Consider the following 24339-nt stretch of genomic DNA (forward strand, 5'->3'; position numbering starts at 1 on the left):
CAGGGGCGGCGACGCGACGCGACGCGAGGTTAGAACTTAATACCCTGTTCTTCCATCGCTCGACATCTGTCAGTCGGTTGTCGGTTCAATTAGCAAACTCATCGCTTACACGTCGCCTCGTCCGTTATTTCGCGCGGCCAAAATGTCTAACGCCGCGATTGCGAGCCTGCGCTTTCATCGTCGAGCGTCTGTCCCGCTTCGTCGGTACGCTTGGTTAAGAGGATTCCTCTTTTTCATTCAGACAGGATTCTAGATAATTTGGCTTTCGATCTGTACGTGACCGAGTTTGATTCGACCGATGACCAGCGTTCCAAAAGCGTGCTTCAAGCGTGGAAGAATATTCGAAGATAAGAATCGGAAGGATTTGTAAGTTTAAGGAACGTATTCGAACGCATCCGAATATTTCGATCAAAGTTGAAACGTTCTGAAAGCGAAATAAAAGAAACTTCGGATAACGATACGTGGTACTATCGCGACATCGGATACCGATAACGATAATACGGGACATGGATTATCCGAACAACGTAACATAGCAGGGATAAGTGCAGGATGAGTAAGAACGAGGGAAGAAACATCGTATCGGGTCATCGGTAGATCGGAAATATCGTAATAGATTATTTGGTAAGTAACGCGGTTTCTCGGAGAGCTTAGTTTGAAATAACGAAACTCGTTGCGATACGTGGCAGTCGTATAAAGGAAAAGTTTTACGAACGTCTGGTAGAGATACCTGATTGATCGGTGGAGGCATGACCGCCCCATCGACGAAAGGAGCAAATCCGGAAGTGAATCTCGGGGTATCCCACTGCACGGCCAGAAGCTCTTCCAAACTCCGCAAACGAAGGCACGGTGCGATATCGTCAGCCTCCACGTCACCAGAGCATTCGGTCTGATTGGCGACGTGACGTTTCGCCGTTAACGGATCACGCTGTATAGCCCAGGGTGACAAGGCAGAACCGCCGAGTAAAACTACTCTCTCGACCAGCTCTGCGATATAAAAGACGTCAAATCGCGTAATACGACGCTACGGTGATTTCTCGAGAAATAGGGAAATGGAAATTTGTTTGATTTGCAACTTGGCCTGTAACGAATCTACGTACGAATAGAAATTTCCTATTATATCTAACTGTAGAATTTGATTTCGGTAAAATCAACGTTTCGTATACGCGTAACCACGAAGTTGACTCGATCGACGAATCTCGCGTGTCCTTTTCGATACGCTATTCAAACAGTTTACCTAGCGTATATGTACGCTTTGACCGGAGTTGCTAAAAACGAATCACCTATCGTTTAATAATCGCACATCGATATAGACGTCGTTTTTCTTTATTCTCCTTGCAAACGTTATACGCATAGTAGAATTTATTTGATCTTCTCGTGCTTCGTCCTATCTCCAGCTAGAAAACTGAAACGCGTAACAAAGAAACGACTTTCGTTTACGGATAAATAAACGATAAACGAGTACATTTGAGAAAGTAAAGTTCTTCGAATCGAACGAATCGAGGTTGCGCGCACGATCGTTCGGTCGTTGAGTCGACTCGTCGTTTCGACCAAGAGCGCCGCGTGCCGGGGCATTAGGGGCGAGTCCGCGAAGCCCCGATGGAGCCGAGGGACGGTAAAACGTATCGCGGAAGGGCATTAAAAGGAGGACGCGAGGTAGGTTCGTTAGCGCGGAATGGAGGTGCAATCTAGAAACGCGTCCAGGTTCACCACCGCCCTTGGCGACTCTGCTACCCTTATTCTCTGTCTGCACTCGAGGAAGCTTGTTAAGGTCTCTAGTGGCCGTCGACAACGAAGACGGCCGTGTCACCGTCACCGTTGCCGTTGTCGTCGTCCCCGAGGAATATCCCCTCGACTATGCTCTTCCCGCGCGAGTATCCTGACACCTCTGACTTCACCGGCGCGCGACGAAACACGAAACGGTACGCTAGAGGAATCGAGGTGAATGGCGGCGAACTAGAATCGGAATGGTTTCCGCGAAACGAGCGATGGCTGCGTCGAGTGCGATATCTGATTTCGGAACGATGCTCGCTTCCTACGTACCGTACTATCTGCATAGAACAGATGGCGATTTGCTCCATACGCGTAGTATACGTACGTAGACGGAGCAAGCCAGAAATTAATATCGGTTGTAGCAAATGTCAGTAAGTAGTAAGCAAATATTTCGACCGAAAGAAGAATATCAACGTTCTTTCTATCGATTAACTCCCATCCGTCTGCTATTTGCTCTTATCCTCTTGCGTCTCGGTCATCGCGTACCTGCAAGCAGTCGACACACGCACAACGGACATTCTTACCGCATGCGTGCATCTCATCGTCGGTGTACGCGTGTGCATTCTTCCAATTAACTCTCCATCGTTGTTAACGATCTATTCGGTTCGCAAAAAATTCATACGAATCTTTCACGCTCGTACATCGTATCGTTCCCTCGTTAATGCAAACGCAACATTGGATCGTACAAATCCGAACGCGGTCGAACGGTCGAATTAAAGATACGCGGCATTTGTATTAAAGTAGTTCCTAGAGAATTACGAATTTACGAATCAAAGGATACCGTTACCTCTTGCCATTGGTGAGACGGCTAAAAAGTTGGCGAGCGCGGCTCCTGTACCGTGGCCAAAGAGCGTCAATCGATCGGGGTCGCCGCCGAAAGCGCCGAGATTCTCGTGTAACCAGTGAAGGCCTGCCACTAGATCCATCAATCCGTAATTTCCTTGCGCGCTCCCTTTCGGACCTGTTTTAAGGAAGCCTGCAAGAAAAAAAGAAAAATTCTCTGATCGAACACCTTTAAACACTCTTCGATATCGTTAAATGCGGAAACAGATATTTACGTGCTCGAGCTGTGAAACGCTCTGTACACTGTCGCGTTACAAACGGACGATAAACGAACACGAACCTTCGTCAAACGTAAAACGTAACGATTTCGTACAACCTTCTAATTTACTGTGACTTTTAGAATTATTCAAGATGCGTTTGTAACGTAATAAGGTGTAGCTTGATCCTACTCGGAAAATTACTTTAGGAAGCTACTGGCAATTTCGAATATAGTTTTGTTGCTTCGCGGCATTGCTGAAAATTTCGCCAACACCAGACGGTTGACGTTTCAACTGGAGTTAGAGCACGCCGGAGGAACGGATGAATCGTGGGTTCTCTGTATGCTTCTTGATCGCGCAGCCGGCGTCGTTTTACGAGAGACTTGAAAGATAAACTCGCGCGCTTCCTTATCAACGCCATTGCTCTGGAAATTGCCACAATGCGATCGTTAAAGTTCCTTGACTTGTCCGATCGTCCCTCCTTCTCGTCGGATACGATGTTTTCGTATATGGAAGCACGAAACGATCTAAGACAAGCTGTCGCCGATAACGTTGAATCTTTGACTCTGTTGTAGTGATTCGAGGGTTTTTCGAACGAATTACGTTGTCGTTTCGTTGACTCAGCACTACGAGCGAATCCGTAAATTTCGTTGATCCGTTATTCCACTTTTCCGTAGATCGGTAGCTTGTTTATTCGAGAATTTACTCAGGATTTTACGTATCATTGCGTTTCTATTTCCGTAATCATTCGCAAGGACTACAAATATCTTCGTAGCATCTGATATACGTATATACTAGGCGAGTGCAGTAATTGGGCCGCGCTCTATTACTCCTAGAAGAACAGTTGCCTGACATTAATCTCGCGAGCAAATAAATAATCGTGAAGTAATCGTCGACCAACGTAATCTGAGATTTACAACCGCGAGAAAAGAATGTACCCAGTCCGCAAGACGCGACATTTATCGATGTTTCCAATATATTTGGTTCGTTTTCTCGCGTAATATCATTGGTGGCAATTTATGATGGAAAATGGGATTTATAGTATAAATTCCATAATATATAAAAGTTGATATTCCGAGAAAGTACCTCTACCAGCGTGTCTAATTTAAAAGAATTACTCAAATATCCTATATTGCTTATTTTCATATACCGTTACTCCTACTAATTAAATTGGTAAATGAATCTGTACTGCGTCAACATTTGTTCGTGTTATACGACAATTCTAACTAAATAGCGTGGTAATTTGTCGGAATAACGAATCGACGGTAAAAACGGTGGCGTACGTATTTGGAATTTTGAAGAACAGCGAGGATGAAGAAGAACTTGCGTTTCCATTAAGACGAATGATTAGATAGAAAACTATTTGATTTGGATCGGGTGGGAACAGAGCAGAACGGACATGAAACCGAATGTATCGAATTTAATTAAAAATGTCGATCGTAATTTTATAAGATATACGTAATTGTCGGAAATACCGTGACTACAAATTTTATCACCGTAACAAAGTCTTTTCGACGTTCTTCGGTTAAGAAACATACTTCACCTTCTCGACAAAACACACTGTGTATATCGATCGATCGTTCGTGTATACGATACAGTGTCTATAGATATATCGTACTCTCGCTACCTAAGAGGTTTAAGGGTTCTATTCTACGATGTTCCTCGCTCGCACTTTCCGTACTCCTGTACCACACGTGTGCAAACCTTTAGCAAATAGATAGACTGGAACTAATCTAACTAACTTACAGCGACACGATACCCTCGATACTGCTGTATACACGATACTGTGTCTCGATGAAAATGAATTCTCAACTCTCTTCTCTTGCACTTTGCCGATATTTTTTCTGCTTTTTGTGCTCAAATCCAGAATTACCATGATTACGTGACACGTAGTCCGATAGGTACGTTAAATCTGCCGAGTGTGTTTCGAAAAGAATAATCGTAGCGATTAATACGACAGATATAACACTTGGACAGAAAATAACTTGTTGGAGGTACCACCTGTTTTATTAAACTTTATATTGCATTACTACGTAAAAGTTTATGCTAGTTGTTTATGTTCGACTTAATTTATAATATAATTACAGGCCAAAGTACGTTGTGTAATATAAAAATATGTCTCGAAAATTACAAGTATAATCCCGGTAGAATAGAAATACATATATATATATATATATATAAGTGTGTTATAAAGCGCGATTCTTTTATACGGAGTCGCGTTTAAGCGTAGTTGAGATGTAACGAGCGAGTCTTGTAACACCAAAGGAGAGGCAATAAACTGCTACTGCTATTTCACGTGTTTAAATGGGAATTGCAAATTGTAATTAGAAGCTGAAACACAGAGATGTCTTCTACGTATTTCTTAAGTGCAATTAACGCGTCATAAACTTGGAAAAACACTCGGGACCAGACTAGAATTTAATATTACGAAATGCACTCGCGTTAAAGCCTACATTAGGACTCGTATAATATCTTTAAGTTGCAATAATCTCGCGCGAAACACATTTAACGTGAAATTTATGAAATGGCTGACAACCCTTTTATTAACCATCTCGAGCTTCTATTTACGTGTTCGTATCGAATTAAATCTCAAAGAGTAATCCAACTGTCTGCATTAGCTAATTTGGATATCGAAATTGTCAAATCTGCCAATTGCTAGAACAGTTGGTTTTTTTAATGGTATATCTTAATTTTATAATTTACAAGTACTTTTATATAAAGTCCCGCAAATTTAGAGCTCAATTTGTAAATAACAAAGTATCGAATGAAAAAGTACCACAAGTAGGAGATACCAGTAAATGAACACAAATAATTACACAAACAGATTTTTTATTATTCAAGTGCCAAGATCTTCGACTCTGTTACTTACGTCATCTGCTACATTGGCATGTTAATTATTCGTAAATATAATTTAACGCGTACAATGTGGGCCCAAATTTGGGATAGGATTGGGAAATTGACAGAAGATTCCTCCACGTGCAAAGATAAGTCGAAAATGTAAATTTCGCTTCGGTCTTTAAAGCGCCTCGTTCCCAGAGGAATGAAATTCGAACATGTTTAGTCTATTCGACAAATTTTCAAATTCGATTTTCTCAAAAACGAATATTTCCACGTAGTTTTGTTATTCTTGAGCTTCGTCCTATCCCGAATTACAGAATTTTTCTAAATTCACCGCGAATTTAGGCCCGCGGTGTATAGAAAAAAGAAAGAAGAAAGAAGAGAAAAGTAACTATCGATTCTAAAATTGCCTACATTTCACGCTTCGGAATTTGTCGAGCTCGTAGCATCCCGAAGATCTATAGTCGTTATCGAGCATTATTCTCGCACATGCGAATCGTAAAAAACATAAAAAATACCATATGATGGAGAAATGTTGCCGAAATTGTGTATTTCCGGTACATATGTTTAATTAAAAATTCGCATCTTGTGATCTTTTGAATATTTAAGAATCTTGGAAATTTATATCTCCTACGTACGAGTTATTTAGATTAATTACAATATAAGATAGTATATACTCATCTGTTCCAGGTATAAAGTTCTAAAGGTATAAAAGTATAAAGCAGTCGTTTTCAAAGTAAATGTAGCAAGTCGATGAACTTCTAATTTACGCAAATACGCTATACTGCAGCTCGATTGGTTTAATTATGACCACGACGGAGATCCAGAGTACCGATTACCTTTAGCATTTACCCTAACAATGTTACACCGCCGCTTCCGTAATTACTCAAAGCTTATCGCTCGTTTCATTAGGTTCGACTCGAGTTCGAAACCGCCGGTTCAAGGTTATTCAGAGAGTAATCAGAAACTCGCTGGCGGGAAGCTACGCGAAGGATATTGCTCCGCGTACTTGGTGGTCGAATCCCGAATTGCTTGTACGGGAACTTTCCAATTAAAATGCAAATTTTCAGCTCGTCGCGATTCGGCCAACGATTGCTTCTCCGTTTCCTCGATAAAGTCGCTGACATCTTTGATCGATTTGCTCGAAATATTAAAGGGTGCGTTGTTATACTCGACGGTAGAACCGTTATTTAATTGGATATGATATGCGAGAAAAGGAAACGAGATAAAATTTGTCGAGCTGTGTAAGTATCGATTTGCTCTTTCGATTTCCCCGAAAATTGCTACACATTTTACTCGAGATATCGTGAATTTATACTGGTCGGCGTACCTTTCCGATCTCGCGTATAACACGTGCTACGATAACGGATATTTTTAAAGCTTATTATCGAAATTACTATTACGTTTTAAGCGGTATTCTAAACGTGTTAAACGGAATAAAATTACGTAGACCAGACATTTCGAACGGAAGCTGCTCTCTGAGCGAAATCAAATGCCAAACTCCAGACTATCAATTCATTTATGTAGTAGATTCACGAAGCGCAGCTATTCAACGCGTCACGCGCGATTGTATACGATTTTATCAGTCGCGTTGCAGAGTTCAATACCGGCGCGAGTCGACGTGACAAGAAAGCTAGACTTCACCATCCAAGGTTTTGCTCGGCCGGTTGTTCGATTTCGGCTTTCAGCGAGAACAAGTTCTCGTCAAGATTTAACTCCGGCTGTGATTTACGATTTAACCGTGCGACCGATTCGACCGGTCGATTTCAATTTCAATAGCTTCGTCTTTAGCTCAACTTTGATAGACTTGCGCAAAAACGACGACTTTTGGTTACCCACTTTAACGGTAATTTAGGCTTGGAAAGCCGTTTATCCAACGATTATGTACAAACCACTTTTTAACGAAGCGATATTAACTCGTGGTATCAGAGGTGTTTCAATTTTTTCATATCTCGTTATAAATAACAAATTTTTTAAGAATCTTCCACTTTTCAGCAATTTTCTCCACTCGAAACTTGCTTACGATGCACATCATTCCACGTTATATCCTATAAAATTACGTTATATACTCTTGCGTATTTTATCAAAATTTGCGCACGAACGATTCTTTATTTTATTATCTATCGTTCGTTATATCAAACCGCGCCATGTATGAACATTCGTATTTAAATAAAACCGTTAGTCGATAAAACAGAACGATATATCTAGATCGAACGAGAACTTGTAATTACGATCGTCCGTGATCTTCTTCTCCTACACTTTGCTTCGCTGAATTTATGTGACTTTTACTTCCACGCGTATCCTCGTAGTAGTCCTTATCGGTGCTCGAACTTACAACGCTAAACGTTCGATAAAGGTTGAACTCTGTTCGCGACGACGCTAGACAGGCTGCGATGCGCGTGCAGGTGGAAATTTAACGGGTCTCGTAACCGAAACGAGAGTGGAAAACAAGTCGGAAAAGAAACAGGAAGAAGCTGGAATCGATCGACGCGACGGCGACATATCGGGTAACTCCGTGGGCGCCATTGTTTCGCTTTAACAGCAAGCGAAATATACCGAGAGACGCTTCCAATTCTAACAAAGGGAAGCAACGAAACAGCTGCGAATTGAGAGTTGCAGTTGACTGCGTGCGAGAGTCGGGGAAATTATATTTTGATTATAATCGAACTTTGTGTCGTTTAATGAGAGCGATCCGTATTACTCGATCGTTAATTAAATCGTTCGAAGATCAGCCAATACGTCGTACTTCCATCAGTGATACGTATTTCTAGCAGAAGACGATGTATATTACGCTGCTTAATCGGAATACAAGTGCACGGAACCAACGTACAAATCCTTAGCGAGATGGTTCTCGTTGGAAAAATTACCACGTTCTTTCATCCAGCGAAAAGAGTTGGACAAATTTCAGAGCGAACGAAGACGATACTATATCTTCTAGATACTCGTTCGATTTGCCGCATTTCGCTATCGCATAGGAAATCTCGGAAACACGCAAAAATTTGAAATTCCTTCTACGACCGTCCACGGGCGCGTCAGCGAATAGATAGTAGCGAATTGTGCACGTGCACGGCCCGTACTCCGCTATACCGAACAACCACCTATTGTACCACGGGAACGAGTTGTCCTGAATGGGCGACATTCTGCTCGATTTATCCTGAATTTATAGCACGCCTATCTGCCAAGTGTCGACGCTCGCTATCCCACCATCGCAATCGGTCAATTACATTCGACGAGCGACGAGTAAAAATAGAAAGTAACAATGAGCGAGGACTTTCGATTCACCGTACGTTGTTTGAAATCCAGCTTTTAATATTCTCGTTGATCGCTCCAATAACAAATAAAACATTGCTTGGAAATGTAAGAAAGCGACGTATCTTTTGAAAACTTTGCATTATAACATAATCTTTTGCTACATTTGATCGTGCTATATTCGCGATATATCGTGATATATCCGTAACGATATCATCAAACGTTCAGATTTTAAAAAGGTTGAAGCAAATTTTAACCCTGCCGACCAGGTCGAACGATGAATTACGATACAAGTTACGATCAGCCGACTAGAAAGAGCGTAGGGGAAGCAAGAAACCGAAGTCAGGCTTTCCAGCCACGGATGGAATCGAACGAGAGCGCGATTTCGCGCGCTCCGTCGCTCCGTCCTATGGCAATCCGATACCGATAGCAACACAGTTCCCATTCAACTGCCGCTCGTTCATTATTCTTTTATCCCGGAAACTTGGTATTTTAAAACAAAAACCGCCGACGTCGATCGCGAGCAACGGATAAAAGAAGAGACGAGCAGGAGGGCCAGAATTATGGTTGTCGAATGAAGGTGCGCTTCTTTTTCTCTCCTTTCCGCCTCTGTTTTTTTTTCTTCTCTTTTTTGTCGTTTTACCAACAATCTAAATTCTACCGGCTCTTTCGAGCAGTCTCCTTCCTCGCGAGTGCTAAACTCTTTTCAAGCGCAATTTTTTCTTCGGCCCTTGCTTAATTAAAAATTGCACCGGCAATTTGCGATTACGAGCCAATCGCCCTGCTAGAGAACACTTTACAATTCGACGTTACGACGTCGATTTAGCTGAGAAATCCTTGATCGTTGCTGTCGTGTCCCGCGAAATTCAAAGAGGTCTTTAAAATCGTAGAGGAAGACGGAGAAGAAAAAGGAGAGAGAGAGAGAGAGAGAGAGAGAGTGAGAGAGAGAAAGAGATAAGGGCTTTAGAGGGCTTATAGAGGGAGCTGTTTCACGTTTGAATCTCGCCTTATCGCCGGAGAGTGTTTTTATTGTCGTTATATTTCCTTTGTTTTCTTTGCCCCTTTGTTCCACGGCCTTTGGGTTTTGCACTCGCATCAAGGGCGTCGTTTTCCTACCGACGGTTCTCTTTATTTCGCGAATTCTCTAAACAAAAAAGGATCTTTCGATCCGGTAATCGATGAACGTATATTCAGATCTCTCGACGGCCTTGCAGCGTTTTTTCTATTAGGAGAAATGCTCTACGGTAGACGCGTTAATTGCGATTAATTTCAGATTTTCTTTTGATAGCGTTTGGAATAATTTTGTCATCTGTCGTACGCGTGATACTTCCTAACTTTAAATCTAACGTTCACGCATCTCACGCAACATTTGCAATTTCCTGCGCTTCCGTGGATTTGCAGCGAGCGAGAACTCGTTATCGAACTCCTTAACAACGACCAATCAGGGAAACTGGCGCGCTACTCGAACTCGCGCATCCAAAATACCACCGAATAAGATCACCATAGAATCGAGTTCAAACATTCGACGGATCCTTGCCTCTCTGTCATCCCTTTGAAACCGAGCATCCGCCATCCCTTCTGTCTCATTTCGCGTTTAATTTCGTATTCGAGGGTTCATTTGCTGCGTTGAATGGCCGTATAAGTACTATTCGAGTTGTCGTTTAGCCCGTATCTCCCTCGAAGCAGGTCAGTTTTTTCTTCCTTTTCTCTTTTCACGTCTCTGTTATCTCGGCGTTTCGTCCTCGATAGCAACAAGCTATAGTATTTTGCCAGCGTATAAATAGCTTCGAGAAAGCTTTAACAAACGCTGTTTGTCGAACGCCCATAAAAGACGTACGCGTATGTATCGGAACAAGAAACGAGCTTGCATTTTTTCGTTGCAGCATATAGGAATAAATTCCGATTGGTTAAGACGACTCCGATCTGATCTATCCCGAAGGGATAATCTCACATCGAACGGCAAAGATATTCTCATCTAACGTCGAACGGATTAGGACGGTGGTGATTCAGCCTCGATCGCTTTCGTCTCGTCTCAAAGAGAATTTTCATCGATCGTTAAAAAGCCACGCATAAGGAGCAACGTATCACGGTGGCGATTCTATCGTGTAATTTCCCAGTTTGTGACGCGTAGACGCGGTGTAAACCTAGTTTCTCCAATAAGCAGGACGACTAGGTCCTCGAAGCTGGTCGCTTTAACCGTTGGTTAATCATTTTGCGAATATTTCACCGAGCAATTTTCCCGTTGAATAACGGCCAAAGGGAACTTCGGATTGCATCAACGCCGAGCGCTTTTCTCTTTTTGATCCCTTTAAACCATGGTGAAAAATCTGCGAGCTACGTCATCTTGGTTAAAGCGTTATCCGAATAACGTATATTCGAATTTTCGGACGTATAGTCTTTGAAACAGACCTAGAATCACTGATTGTAGAATGTCTATTTCTACGAGCTACAAATTAGCCTCGTATCATCGCTATTTACTCATTTTTTAACATAATATATACATAATATATACATGCGTAACATATTTGTCCGAATAAGAGCGAAAGAGTTAAGCGAACCGAATTATAGATTTTGTACGACCGAGGATAAATTTTCAGTTGTACAAATAACTGGATTTCTGGTGTAAAAAGTGGCATGGTTGAGAAAGAGCATGCTATCGGAGTAAACTACTATTGTCCGATAAGAGACTTGGGAAACCAAGTTTGAAAAAGCTATTATTCCAACTGGCAATTCTTTTTTCTTCTTTACTCTATTCGGTATTTTTTCCAGAGGAAGAATACGAAGAAGTTGTTCTGCATCGATTAGCGATTTCAGCCCGAAAACATATACTGGCCACTGACCGACTTCGAAGTTAAAAGCATCGTTACGGATTTAATATAAGTTGGGAAAGAAGTCCAGTTTTGCTGGTACTCGAAGTAGAAGGAAATAAGACAAACGAGAACGCCGTACTTTCAGCGAAAGGTGGGGAACAAAATCAACCGTAACGACCGAGAACCTTCCAAGACTTTGTTCGAAGAGCGTGGCAACGCTATGCGCGATCGTAATCCCGCTTTTATGCATTTTCAAATTTCTCGATGTTGCGACATGTAATATTCGGTTCGCTAGCGTTGCACGATGTAAATATGATCGTTGATGGCAGAACCGAAACAAAACGAGAAATTATTTATGAGAATGAAGCTTTGTTTTCGAGTAACTGGAAATTGACGATAATTAAATAGTAACTCGCGTGGTAAAAAGATATTACTATCAAAATTAAGACGACGTAAAATATCATCGTATAACAAAATAAAAATAAAAATATCGATATTACCGTGTATCAATCTGGTCGTATACATGTTCCTATTTACCATAAATAATTCAAGCATAAAAGTAATAAAAATAAAAATAGGGGAGAATGCTTCGCGAAGCACGAAATTAGAAATCTGTTTGCCTAAATCACGGAGGCATTGTAACGTGGTTCCTTTATATGTTTATTAAAAACCTATCTTTCGTTTTCCCTATATTATCGTCCTAAAAGAAAACCTCTTTATGATTTAAAGTCGTCGGTGAAATTTGCAAAATTAAAATTCGAACGCGTACGATCGTAGAACGTTCTTTGCCAACAATTAATTACTTTATTGTTCGACGCGCGTTCTGATCAGGATTAAATTTAAAAGAGGCAGGGTTAAATTTATCGATATCGTCGCTACGATTATCGATACTTGCAACACCGACTGACAACAACTGTCCGAAACGTTTCTAGCTGACATTTTTAACCGCCAGGAAAATCGAAATAGCAAAGAAATACTACGTTCGGATAAACGTTGCCTGTAGTAGAACGGTTCAGAAATGTTCGATGAAAATGTTTTCCAACGAAGCAGTATCGAACATCGTCTGTCGAGGAAAACAGTATTCGCCGGTAAAAAGTATTGGGTCCCCAGATGAGATGTAAGATGAGAGACCAAATATACCACGGTCCAATTTTGTCTTTACAAAAATCTCTTAATCGTAAGATTACCCGATAGATGGTGATACACCCGGTAAGAAGCTAGCGAAAAACCATGCGTATTTTATTCGACAAAATGTCAATTCTATGAAAGTTTTCAAATTTTCTTACCAACTTTCCGAACAATTCGATGTGGTAGAACTTCGCTTATTTGAATTCGTCGAAGGGTGAACAGTTCATATATATATATATATATATATATATATACGTAACTGGAGTTTGTTGATTCTCCTCTCTACTACCTATGATTTTTCGTTGAAATAACGCAAGTTCACGTTCGGACAAATGAATTCGATCGATAGAACTTCGTTTAATCGGGCATTAACCGCAGTTACGTTTCGATAAAGTAAATTACACAGTAAGTGCTTCATTCTCGCGGAATTTCTCTGTCTCTTGATACATCGTTGCTAAAAATGTGTTCTATCGTTCTTACAGATGCGAGAATTAAAATCCACCCGACTCCAGTTACATCGCTTTTGTCAAAATTTGTACATGCGTGGTTGAGAGATTATACGATTAGAAAATTATTCGGTTAACGAATTAGAAGCGTTAAAATGTAATAAAATGAGAAAAAATATTTTAGTTAACAAAGTGAAGAGAAACTTACCGAGTACACCAAGACGAAAATTAATAGAAACGACGATAAGACGACCATAAGCAGCCAACGCAGTGCCGTCGAAGGAATTTCCAGCGCCCCATGAATAGGAATCACCGTGAATTAGAAGAAGGGCTGGTAATAAGTCTGGGGTACTACCTGCAACGTTGGATCGTTATCGTTAATCGCTTTATCTACGGTTACAAGAATTTCTGGTTATTCGTCGAATTTTGGACGCTGTAACAAAATTGGAGAGAAAAGATTAGAATGAGACTGCCTTTCCTTTATGCGAGAATATTATTACGAGAAAATAAAATAAATACGTAAAATGCCGTAGGTTCTAAAACTGGTTAAAAATACGAAGAAAGCCAAACTCATCGTATGATAAAGATTCGTGCGTAGGTATATACGTATATCGGTAATTCCATTATTGTACAATTTTTCCATGATTAACACTTTCCTTTTTTTTTCTTTTTTTTTTTTTGGTTCGAATACGAGAAAAGGAAACGTACGTAAACGAGAAGTATTTTCCTCGCGTGCTCTCAGTTTCGCAATTTTTTCCATTTCCACGGGCAGGTCTGTGTTTTAAACGTAGAATAAAAATAACGCAACTGCCCGATCGGACGAAATTTTTCCTAGCTTCTCCTGGTCCGATATTTTTCGACGAAATAATACCTGGTTAAATTCGATGGAGGTACAGAGGCGTACGTCCATTGTCGATAAAAATTTATAAACGTCGAGCGATTGCGCGGCAAAAGAATCGATTTTCAACATTGACATAATCATAGCGTTTTAATTTCATTCGTTAAACCTTTCGCAAGCTGCTGTTATCCAACGTTAGAATAAAACAATATAGTGGAATCATAGTTGCCCGTGTTATATTACCTCCGTGTAACGAGCTTACAACTATTCTATACTTAAGACTATACTACTAATACTATGCAATAGAACAGAGTATTTGAATATCGCTATCGTTAGTGTTATTATCAACGTTATTATCACTACCGTCTGCATGAAATTTACGAAGCCGCCAGAGTACCATACAGACGCTGTCTGGTAAGGTCTTGTTAGGAAACAGCAGCATTCAACGAGCGAACAACGTAGACGCGGGAATCGATAATCATCGATAGCACTAAGAATTGAATGTCGCGTGGTAATGCAGCCACGTGTATTCGTATATGTATATGTATATTTGATATTCGATATTCGATATTCGATATTTAATACGCATGCGCCCAAATAGTATGCAAATATCATAGTAGAAAATATAAGTAACTTCGGTGGAGGGTTAATCGTAATTTTTATCACTGTATAATCTCCGCGCGGTATTTCGAAACATCTCGACAAAAGTTTTTAGAAGCCCCGTGTTGTACATTGGATATTTTCGATAAATAGCTTCGTACATTTTCGTCATTCGGTGGATATTTAAATCATCGGTATTCATTGGCTACTGTTAATATTCAATGGTAATATTGTAATTTATCAAATCAATATTCATCGATGAAATGCATATTTATCGGTGCTGTGGAATATTGATTTTTGAATAATTTAGTAATCCCACGAACTAATATTTCACGCATCCGATTATTAATTATGTAAAAATTCCATACCCAGTTTCGAAATAATCCACTGTCCGAAGAACAGAAAGCAAGAATGAAACAATTTATAAATCGTTTTTCATTGTTGCGCTCATTTCGTTTCTTTCCCCTAAATCTTTCACGATTTTTCATAATTAAGCAAATATCATTTGCAGTAATTACCTACTGTATATTACTAATAACTTTAATGTACGCTTTTTACATTTTTTATCGTTATTATTATAATTTGTTTATTATTATCGAAAGTGGATAACGGACATCTTCAAATGGAAAAAATTAAAACGTGTACAAATGTTTCGTTTATCATCTAAATTATTTACTTTCGTAAATTGCAAACGCGATAATTTAAAACAATTTAAAAATGAACACGACTTAAAACGATAAACTTTACCATAAAGTTAAAATATAATCTCCACGTTTCGCGATAAGTGTCGAATAACAAAATTTGCATATACTTTCCGAGGTAAAAGGACGAGAAAGAGGACGAGCGAAGCAAGATTTAAACATGTAGCACATCATAGAAAAGAAGTACCTTGTCGCGTGGTAGTTTCCTGTAAAGTCTTTAATAACGGTTAGCGTAAGGGTGCAACAACAACTTTAATTTAGAAAATACAGTCGAGCAATTAAGTTAAAAGCTAGCCAAGCACTCAGGTGCAATTGCGAATAACGTACAGAGTTTCTTCACTCTCGTAACGAATCACAAGCAACCAAATATTGTCCGGCTTTCCAATTTATAAATGGATAGTGCTAGAAAACCATTATGGAGTGCCACGTACGATCGAGTTATCGAACACGTCGTTGTACATACATCGGTTGAAAACTGTGGAAAATATAATGCTACGTACTGCTGAAACGCCGTACGAACGTTAACGCAAATAAAGGCGATCATTTGTATCGTTATTTTTTGAGACACTTTCTTAAGGTAATGTCTCTTTCCGTGCATACAATTTTATTTTCACATGTAAAAATAACACATTTTTACTACAGATATATCGCACTTTACCATGAAGAAGGCAATTCGGAAAACGTGTTTCTCGAACGATCTTCGCATCTTTTGACAAACTAAAGTTTTTCAGTCGTACGTCGCTTTTATAGCAAAGGCGTAATACATAAAGTACGAGTTTAAAGTATGTACATCGTATTTGACGAATGATCTTCCTGAATCTTTGCTGTTTGCGTCATAAAGTAAACCACGATCGGAGGAATTATCGTTTAGATTATGAAAATAATGAGAAATAAATTCAACGCGGGCTTTCGTGCATTCGTGACAACCGATAAATAGATATGCAAAAATGTATAAAAATCTGCAAAGATACAAAAGTACATAAAATACCAAAAATGAGTAGGGAGCATACGTTATTATTATTGAAAATCCTGTGGCTGTTTTCAAATTTGAAAATAAAAGCTCGTCCGCGCAGTATCTCGACGGTTTAGATCGACGGTCGACTATTTAGATATAATAAAACGGATCTTAACGCTGCCATATGGATAAGGAGCAGGTTTGCCAGAAAGATCAATTTTTTATGAAGGCCGATTATCATTTACGTTCGTAAACGGCAGAGGGAATAGGCTGGAGAACTTTGTATTATATCGTTACTCCACGGTCCAAGTTACGCTCACTCCACTCCCTGAGGACGAATCAGCACGTTCGCGATTCATGAAATCACATAATTGTCCATGAACGAGCCACGACGCTCCTACCGTAGCGCTATAAGCGATGGCGAACAAGACGAGACGTCCACCTGTTGCAAAATCGGACATGACACTGCGCTATCGTGCCAGACCGGACAGATAGGTGACTAAACCGAGCCTCTATCAACGTATCCTCTATCCGATAAACCAGAGATCGTATCTTGGATAAATTTACGGGTGATCCGATATTTTGCATTACCTCTGACATCTGCACCGCCTAATCTACCCTTATCGCGGTTCGGGACATCTGATCGCGCATTACCCTCCACTGTGTTTGCGAATCGAAATTTTACCAGATGCGTTATGTTATCTGAATCGATGCTGCGTGGACGTTAAACGTTGCTTTTCAACACTTTTTCCAGCTTTCTAACTTTGGAGATTTCTATAGCGTAAGGATACTCAACGAATCAACGAAACTTAATATTCTAATATACACTCGTTTGTCGCAATTTATTTACGACAATATGCTCCCATTAATTAAAACGTGAGAAACTAACGATCGGTATCAGGCATCTCGGAGTTTATAAGTTTTCGATATTTTCAAAAGTTTCGTGTCGCGAAAATAGAACGTTTAAAAACAGTTTAGCACAACGAGTCGTGCCTCGTTCCTTTCGCAAGACACGAAATTGCGTATACAGGCTCGGTAGCTTTATTTTCTTTCGTTTCGAGTTAGACAAATACAATGTCGAATTATTTTACCGTGTAGGACTGTGTAGATATTGCGTGTATACGTGCTTTGTTTACATTTTAGATATATACATTTTTTTTTGTGTAGATCGTTGATCTGTGTACCTGTTTTTACCACCGGCCTGTGCGCTCCCCACCCCTGTCCCCACCACTTTGGAACTTGCTCAGCGAAACTAAGATACAAGGAGTCATTCAGTCGTCTCCTTTCGTACCGACAACGTGGATCGCGTTGCGTCAGGTTTGTAACCTATTCTAATCTATTGGTGGCGTCGATTCTTCGTTACTATCGTTACTGTCATTGCTATCGTTTAATTAATACCCTTTTCTTATTTATTTTAAACGATACTGTTACCGGTAGCTTCCATCGTAAGCTTTCGTAATAAAACTTGAGTTTGATTGTGTTTCTATTTAATTATTTTTATACATTTGGCGCACGTTTCTGTAGTATTTTCGTAGATGATAAATTAATTGATATTGCAGATATACCGAAGCACTCTCCGCGTTTGATTTTGAGATTTTTCTGTTTCATAAATATTACCAATTAACGTTGCGAAACAAGAAAAATATTCAGTTCCGCTCACGGTTTGTTAAACGCGTTTATATAGAGTGGAAGATGATCGAATTTTAGCAACCCTTCTGGCTACTGCTTCGTTCTTTTTTTCGGCGCCCCTTATTACTACGTTTATTACTGAAAATACCGCTGTACGAGATATATTCCTTTGTTAGCGATAACGTTACCATAATTGCGAAAGTACAGGGCTTTATTACGAATGTAATATATATATATATATATATGAAATTGTGTTCGATTTCGATTAATGTTGCTACGAAGGCTTGAACTATGTCTTAAAATCTTTTCGACCGCGATGTTTTCCACCTTTTAACGGTAATGTAGAAAAAGTTGATTCGCGATCATCGCCGCGTTTGTAGCAAAAATTCTGCAAAAAATAATTTATGCGCATATCTTTCGGTTCACTATGTCGCAAGTCACTATGTTGTTGCAGGAAATAACAACAGATACTGTTAAAAGACAAAGCAAGTGATTTTATGATAATCGAATTTTCTCTTACCTTAGTTATATCAAATGAAATTTTCAAGTTTTAATTCAGTTTAAATTCAATTACTTAAAGTTCATTTACTTAAAATTCTTGCTTTCAATCTTCCTAGTTTCGATCAAAAAGATACAAATGATTCTCTATTTTTGCTCAAATTTAATCAAGAGTAGTTTAATGTAATTGCCAATTAGTACTTTATTTTTCACGTATAAAATGTTCTCGTTTCAGAGATGCCTGTTTTTCTTCTTTTTTTTTTTTTTTTTTTAAGTACCAATCCAATAAATGAGTCTGTTTCAGATTTATCGATTTACAGAAATTTCATTCGAATATATACATTTATATTTCAGGTATTTACAGAAGGTAATTATACATATTTTATAGAATTTCACTAACCTTTCGCAGATTGAATTTGTTTCAAGGTCTTTTGAGGCATCGAACGTCGGGGACTCATACTCCATACAATATCCCTTACCTTTCCTTTTGTCACATTTAGATTATTACGTAGATAGAGTGGACAGATATTTAGATTTTTACGTAGGTGCGATTTATGGTTAGGTTGGCTACCTTGAGATTGTAATTCAAGTAAGTAGGTAAAGTGTAGGTAGCAAATAGGTCGACACAGTAGTAAGAAGTATGGCATGGTAGTAAAAGCATGACATTGTACAATGTATATATTATGTAGTAGTTAATTCTATACGACACATATTTTATCTTATTCTCTTGTTCTTTTTGTTTAACTCTGTTCGATGTAATTAATCGTTATAATTTTTAATCACGATCAATTAGTTAAAAATTTTAATCTACATACATATATATAAAACAATGCCCCATATAGAATTACGATTAGATTAAAATTTAATTTAATTTTTAGATTTCAGGTTTCCACGTACCCTAATCAGGTTTCTAGTTTTCGCGTCGGTTTTTTTTTCTTTTTATTAAAGCTCGTTTTACCGTTTGTTTTGAACATTGCGCAAAGGCACACCAAAAGGAGTATCTATTCGACGATGAATAAATTTTAGATCTTTTCGCGCAAAAGGAGGGTGGATGGGTCGCGGATAGGGTGGGTCTCCACTCGCAGCACCTCCTCGCAGTGAGACCCGGGCAATCGGTATTATTTTATATATTATAATTACTAATTGTATCGCTATGCAACAAAGCAATTAACCGTATAACTGGTTAATTATATGGCAAGTAATATGAGTTAATTAGCTGCGATCCTGACCGCGCGTTCGTATCAATGCATCTGTCGTATATTACGTTAGCGAAATATAATTTAAATATAATTTAAAAGTGCAACTAGTAATAAGTATTTTTGGTACTTGATAAAGTGTATGTATTCGACATACAAGTTCGTTGCATTCGTTTCCTTGAATCTTTTTATCTATAAATCGGATTACAATAAATCGTAGATCTTTTTTCTTGAGTCTCGATAATGTCGCAAAAACCAATAAAGTAAGTATATAGCGATATATTTATTTATGTTATATAAAAGTTCTAATTAAACGGTATTTGCATTGAATTTGTTGGAAACTTCGCGACGCGAAACCCAGAACGTAGAAAAGTCGAACGTACGATTAGCATCCATCGACCGAACGAAACTCGCGGTCGGGGAATTTCCAACCGTCTTGAGATCTTAACGAGAGATCTTGAAGTCGTTACCAGAAGTGGAGGTGCAGCTAGAATTTAAAAATATCCCAAAGGAGAGACGATTCGGGGGGAAACGTAGATCACCTTGGGCTCGCTTCATTACCTTTCACGGTATTGTAAAAAAAGAAATCCAGTCAGGAAAAGGGAATAGAAAGCAAAAAAGAAGGAAGAAGAGCGGAGAACGGGGGATGGGAGAAGAAAAGAGCTTCCCAAGAAGAATTAATTCTCCCGACTTCTGACCTCTTCCATGCACGTCCGCTCGATTTTATCCGACTGCGTCCTTTCAGAAGCGAATGAATCTCGAGGAAACGTGACGTTTTCCAACCAATGGAAATAACAAATTGCTTTGTGGACAAAAATTTTGCCTCCGTTTTGGTTTAAACCTGCGATTATTATTTACCGATGATCAGTGTCGCAACATTTCACGTAGTATTCGCATCTTTTTCAAGTATTTACAATTGTAATGCGCGTAGAAACATCGCTACACACGGTAAAGACTAAAACGCGGACATTATCTTCTGTTTATCGTATCAGTTTTCCAAACGATCACACGCAAGAAGTTTATAGCATGTAATCGATAGAATTTCTCTAAAAAAACCACGTCAACGTACTGACATTTCGCAAAATATAAACGATAGGAAGACATCGAATGTACGAACCACGCGGTATTCGCCTGGACTTTTCGTTGAACTTGTTACAGTGATTTCAGTTACATACTATCCCTTACACGCGTACGATATAAAGAGATTCGTTTCTCTCTAACATCTTGCGCAAAGTCAGTGCCGAATTCTTCTCGAAAGACAAGTACTACTCCTAAGCTGTTACCAATCGATTCTTCCGCTTCCTTCGATCCTCTCCTTTTCTTCGTCATCTTCCGTGTGATTCGTCCGTCGTTGACCTTCGAAGTAAACGTCGATCAGACGCGAGGCTACCTCACTCCCGCGGTGCTTGCAGGTTCTTTCTCGTTAATCGAATAATCATCTGCAATGCACTACGGAATTGAAGAAGCAACGCGAAAGTCGTTGAACCAACAGTGCCTTCTGCGTTTCTTCTCTTCCTGTTTCTCTTCCTATCACTGTGTTTAGCGTCCCTTTTTCAAGTCCGTGACTCCCGGCATTCTTGCTCGGTGACGTTCAATTCTGCCGTTACAAATGGAGAGAGGAGGGCAGCAATTTTCACCGGTTTTTCGGATAAGCCCGACGACCTCTCATCCGCTTTCATTCTTTTTTCTTCTTCTTCGTTCCCTTTGATGTCACGGAACGATATTCCCGTGCGCAAGAGGATATGCATGCATTGTCGCGGAGAGATTACACGCAGCACAGTGTGTAACAGTGAGAGTATAGAACAGAGGAGAGGGGGGGAGCGAGAGAGAGAGAGAGAGAGAGAGAGGAAATATAGTCGAACAGCGCGAGTGGTTAAGCGCTAAAGTTCGCGAAACGAGAATTTTACACTGGCGAATTTGATACGCGTATTTGCGGAAGGTAAAATTAGGCAACCCAGCTAGATACCCTATGCAGAGGGCACGTTCTACTCTTTAGATTTTACATATATCTCTCTTTACGTTCTACTTGCCTTTTAGATATCTTTTCATAACGGAAAAATCACCTTTAATCCTTTGGTTTGCAGTCTTTTTTTAGCAACTAGCTAATTCGTTGATCAACCATTTATATACCTGTTCATCGAATTTTACCTATTTTCTGTAATATATCGCACGTAGTAATTGCGTTCTCTGCAACTTACTCGAGTAATGGCGCTATTATCATCGGATCGTTAAAAAAAAAAATGTAACCTAATACAAAGATTCGATCGAATTGAAAAATGGATGGAATCTCGTGCATTCTTACATTTCGAACGATTCAACGTGTAAATCACACGATCGTTATTACTACGATTGCATTCTAAATTTTCGTAGTCCTGACTATGGATCGGGTCGTTCTTACCACGTTTTTCCCCCATTCGTTTGTCTCAGTCTCGCTAATGCAGACATTCAACGTCACAACGACGACTCCCTTAATTTACCAAATTTCAGACATCCCCACTTTTTCCCACGTCACGTTAAACGCGTAAACCCTACCGCTCAGCTTTCAGCAGTGGTCCGCTTTAACGCTCGCGTCTCCCCAGGGTTAATCCCTCGTAGTAAAAAGAACGTTATGTTTCGAGAACGGCCTGCACAAAGCGTTATCACTTTTAATTACTCGTTTTCAGCCAGCTCGCCGCGATAACTCGGCCCTTTAACCAGACGCCCGGTCCGCAAAATGCGCTGTCCATTCCTCGCGACCAGCTGAAACGCTTTAAAACATCCCGCTGCCGACGGGTGGTCCTTCAACGTTAAAACGAGACGACACAGTTCGGCGCGGCGCGTCGTTACACGTTGCGACGAAATGACACCAACGAATGTTCGTAACAAGCACTCGAACAAAACGTTTCCGTAATTCGCTTTGTTCTCTGTTTTTCGCTATACGATTGAATTCGCGGTGAAATTGACCTGGCTTTTCTAAAGTCGACCATTTACCTGCAAATCTAGTTGCGGAAAATATATTTTCGTCATTTTCAAGGGTATTTCCTCTGCCACCTTGCTACAAACTTTGTTGCGTAAAAATAATACGAAAATATTGTACGTATAAGGAAACTTGTATATACGTGTATATATTTCGATAGAAAGAGGTTATCAAGATTCGTGGAATATCTTTATCGCTTGTTCCGTGAAAAATTTGTTCTTTCATGCGGAATCGATATTCATCCGAGAAAATTCGCTGCCGCGAGTCTACGATAGAATTTTTTAATTAAATTTGTCGACGTTCGTCGATCTCAAATGCCGTTATTAAATGAATAACGAGTGCTGTTTCGTTATTCGACTTTTCTACCAATTAACCCATTCCGCTACAAAATGAGGCTTTTTCTTAAATCGTAATTTTAATTATCGAGTATATCGAGTTTTATTTCTTTCGATCTTTTACTTTTCAAAATATCTTCGTCTCCCATCAGTTTTATTACGACTGAATCTTTTCAGTTACTACAATGTACGATGTTCGTTCCATTTTAAAGTTTGAATTAACTCTCCGTATACGTACGAATTACATTGTGTATAATCTTCTCTATCGTTACCTTTGACAAATGTGCAAAATGTTAAGAAAAACGAGTCCGATAGTTTAGAGGCTTGTAGCACTCGCCGAAAAGGGTAACATATATCTAATCGACATAGGTCCGTTATTCGTACAACGAACGTAAGTTTTGCGCGACGATCAATGATCTTGGACGAACCGGAAAGAACATTATATTATAATTTTTATATCGTGATACAAGAAGAGTATGTCGTATATCGTATATTTTAAAAATAGGAAGTATCGAAAAGCGATTTATTCCTGAGCGACTACACGTTAGTCAGCGCAAAAGACGAATCGCTCCTTTTGATCGCAAACAGCTTCGCTTTGAGCTTCCCAAGCACTTCTGCAGCAATTGCACCAATTACATTTTCCAACAACAAATATTCGTATTCGTGGGACGCGCAACGTCGCTCTGCGAAGGCATAATAATCCAGACAGCGTGAAAATTTAATCCTCCAGTGGCCGAAACTTTACCAGTAACTCGGAAACTGAAACTAGTGCGCGCTTCTTCGTGCTAAATGACACCCGAAGGATCCAGGGGCACTAAGTCAAATTCGATCTTCGCAATAGTTGTAACAGCTGCTGCCTTTTACGGTACTTTGAATTCGTCGTTACGAAACATCGATGGAAACAGTACCTGTAGTTAATTTGTTACGAGGTTGATTCGACGATTATTATCACCGAGCGAGACGAGTGTAGTTTGGAAATTCAAGACAATAATAGACAGAACGGAAAGAAATTCTTACGTTTCGGTACACGATTATAGCATAAAAAAAGTAAGAGACGTAAAAATTAATCAGTCGACGTAATTATTCTCAACTCGTCCTTATGTCTACGCTTTTCCATAACTTAATTACATTCTCAAAGTATACGATCGTATACTTTGTACAATTATAACGACATAATTGCTAAAAGGTATTAACACTTTATTTATTATTAGTGTTCGGTCAAAATCTCAATAACTGTTGGATATCGATAGACTTCGGTCGAAATATAAGGTTTTAGTTATCTGTATAACATTGATATCTTTCGATATTTAGTTTAACGCGAGACGCGATACTTGTGACGCGTGAAATATA

General features: G+C 39.5%; 1 protein-coding gene across 2 annotated transcripts in view; it reads right to left on the minus strand.

Moving 5' to 3' along the window:
* The window catches only part of LOC100749529 (neuroligin-1), a 50738-nt gene that overhangs the window by 8413 nt on the left and 17986 nt on the right, over positions 1-24339 (minus strand). For both annotated transcript variants that reach the window (XR_004461815.1, XM_033320959.1), the window contains exons 3-5: positions 13490-13636; positions 2558-2746; positions 728-984 (exon numbers count right to left, since the gene is read on the minus strand). Coding sequence is in view for 1 of the 2 variants with exons in the window: in XM_033320959.1 (XP_033176850.1) it covers positions 728-984; positions 2558-2746; positions 13490-13636 (593 nt within the window). In the remaining variant the exon portion in view is untranslated. The remainder of the gene's footprint in view (positions 1-727; positions 985-2557; positions 2747-13489; positions 13637-24339) is intronic.

This window comes from Bombus impatiens, unplaced genomic scaffold (genome assembly GCF_000188095.3).
Source record: "Bombus impatiens unplaced genomic scaffold, BIMP_2.2 scf_0377, whole genome shotgun sequence".
NCBI lineage: Eukaryota > Metazoa > Arthropoda > Insecta > Hymenoptera > Apidae > Bombus > Bombus impatiens.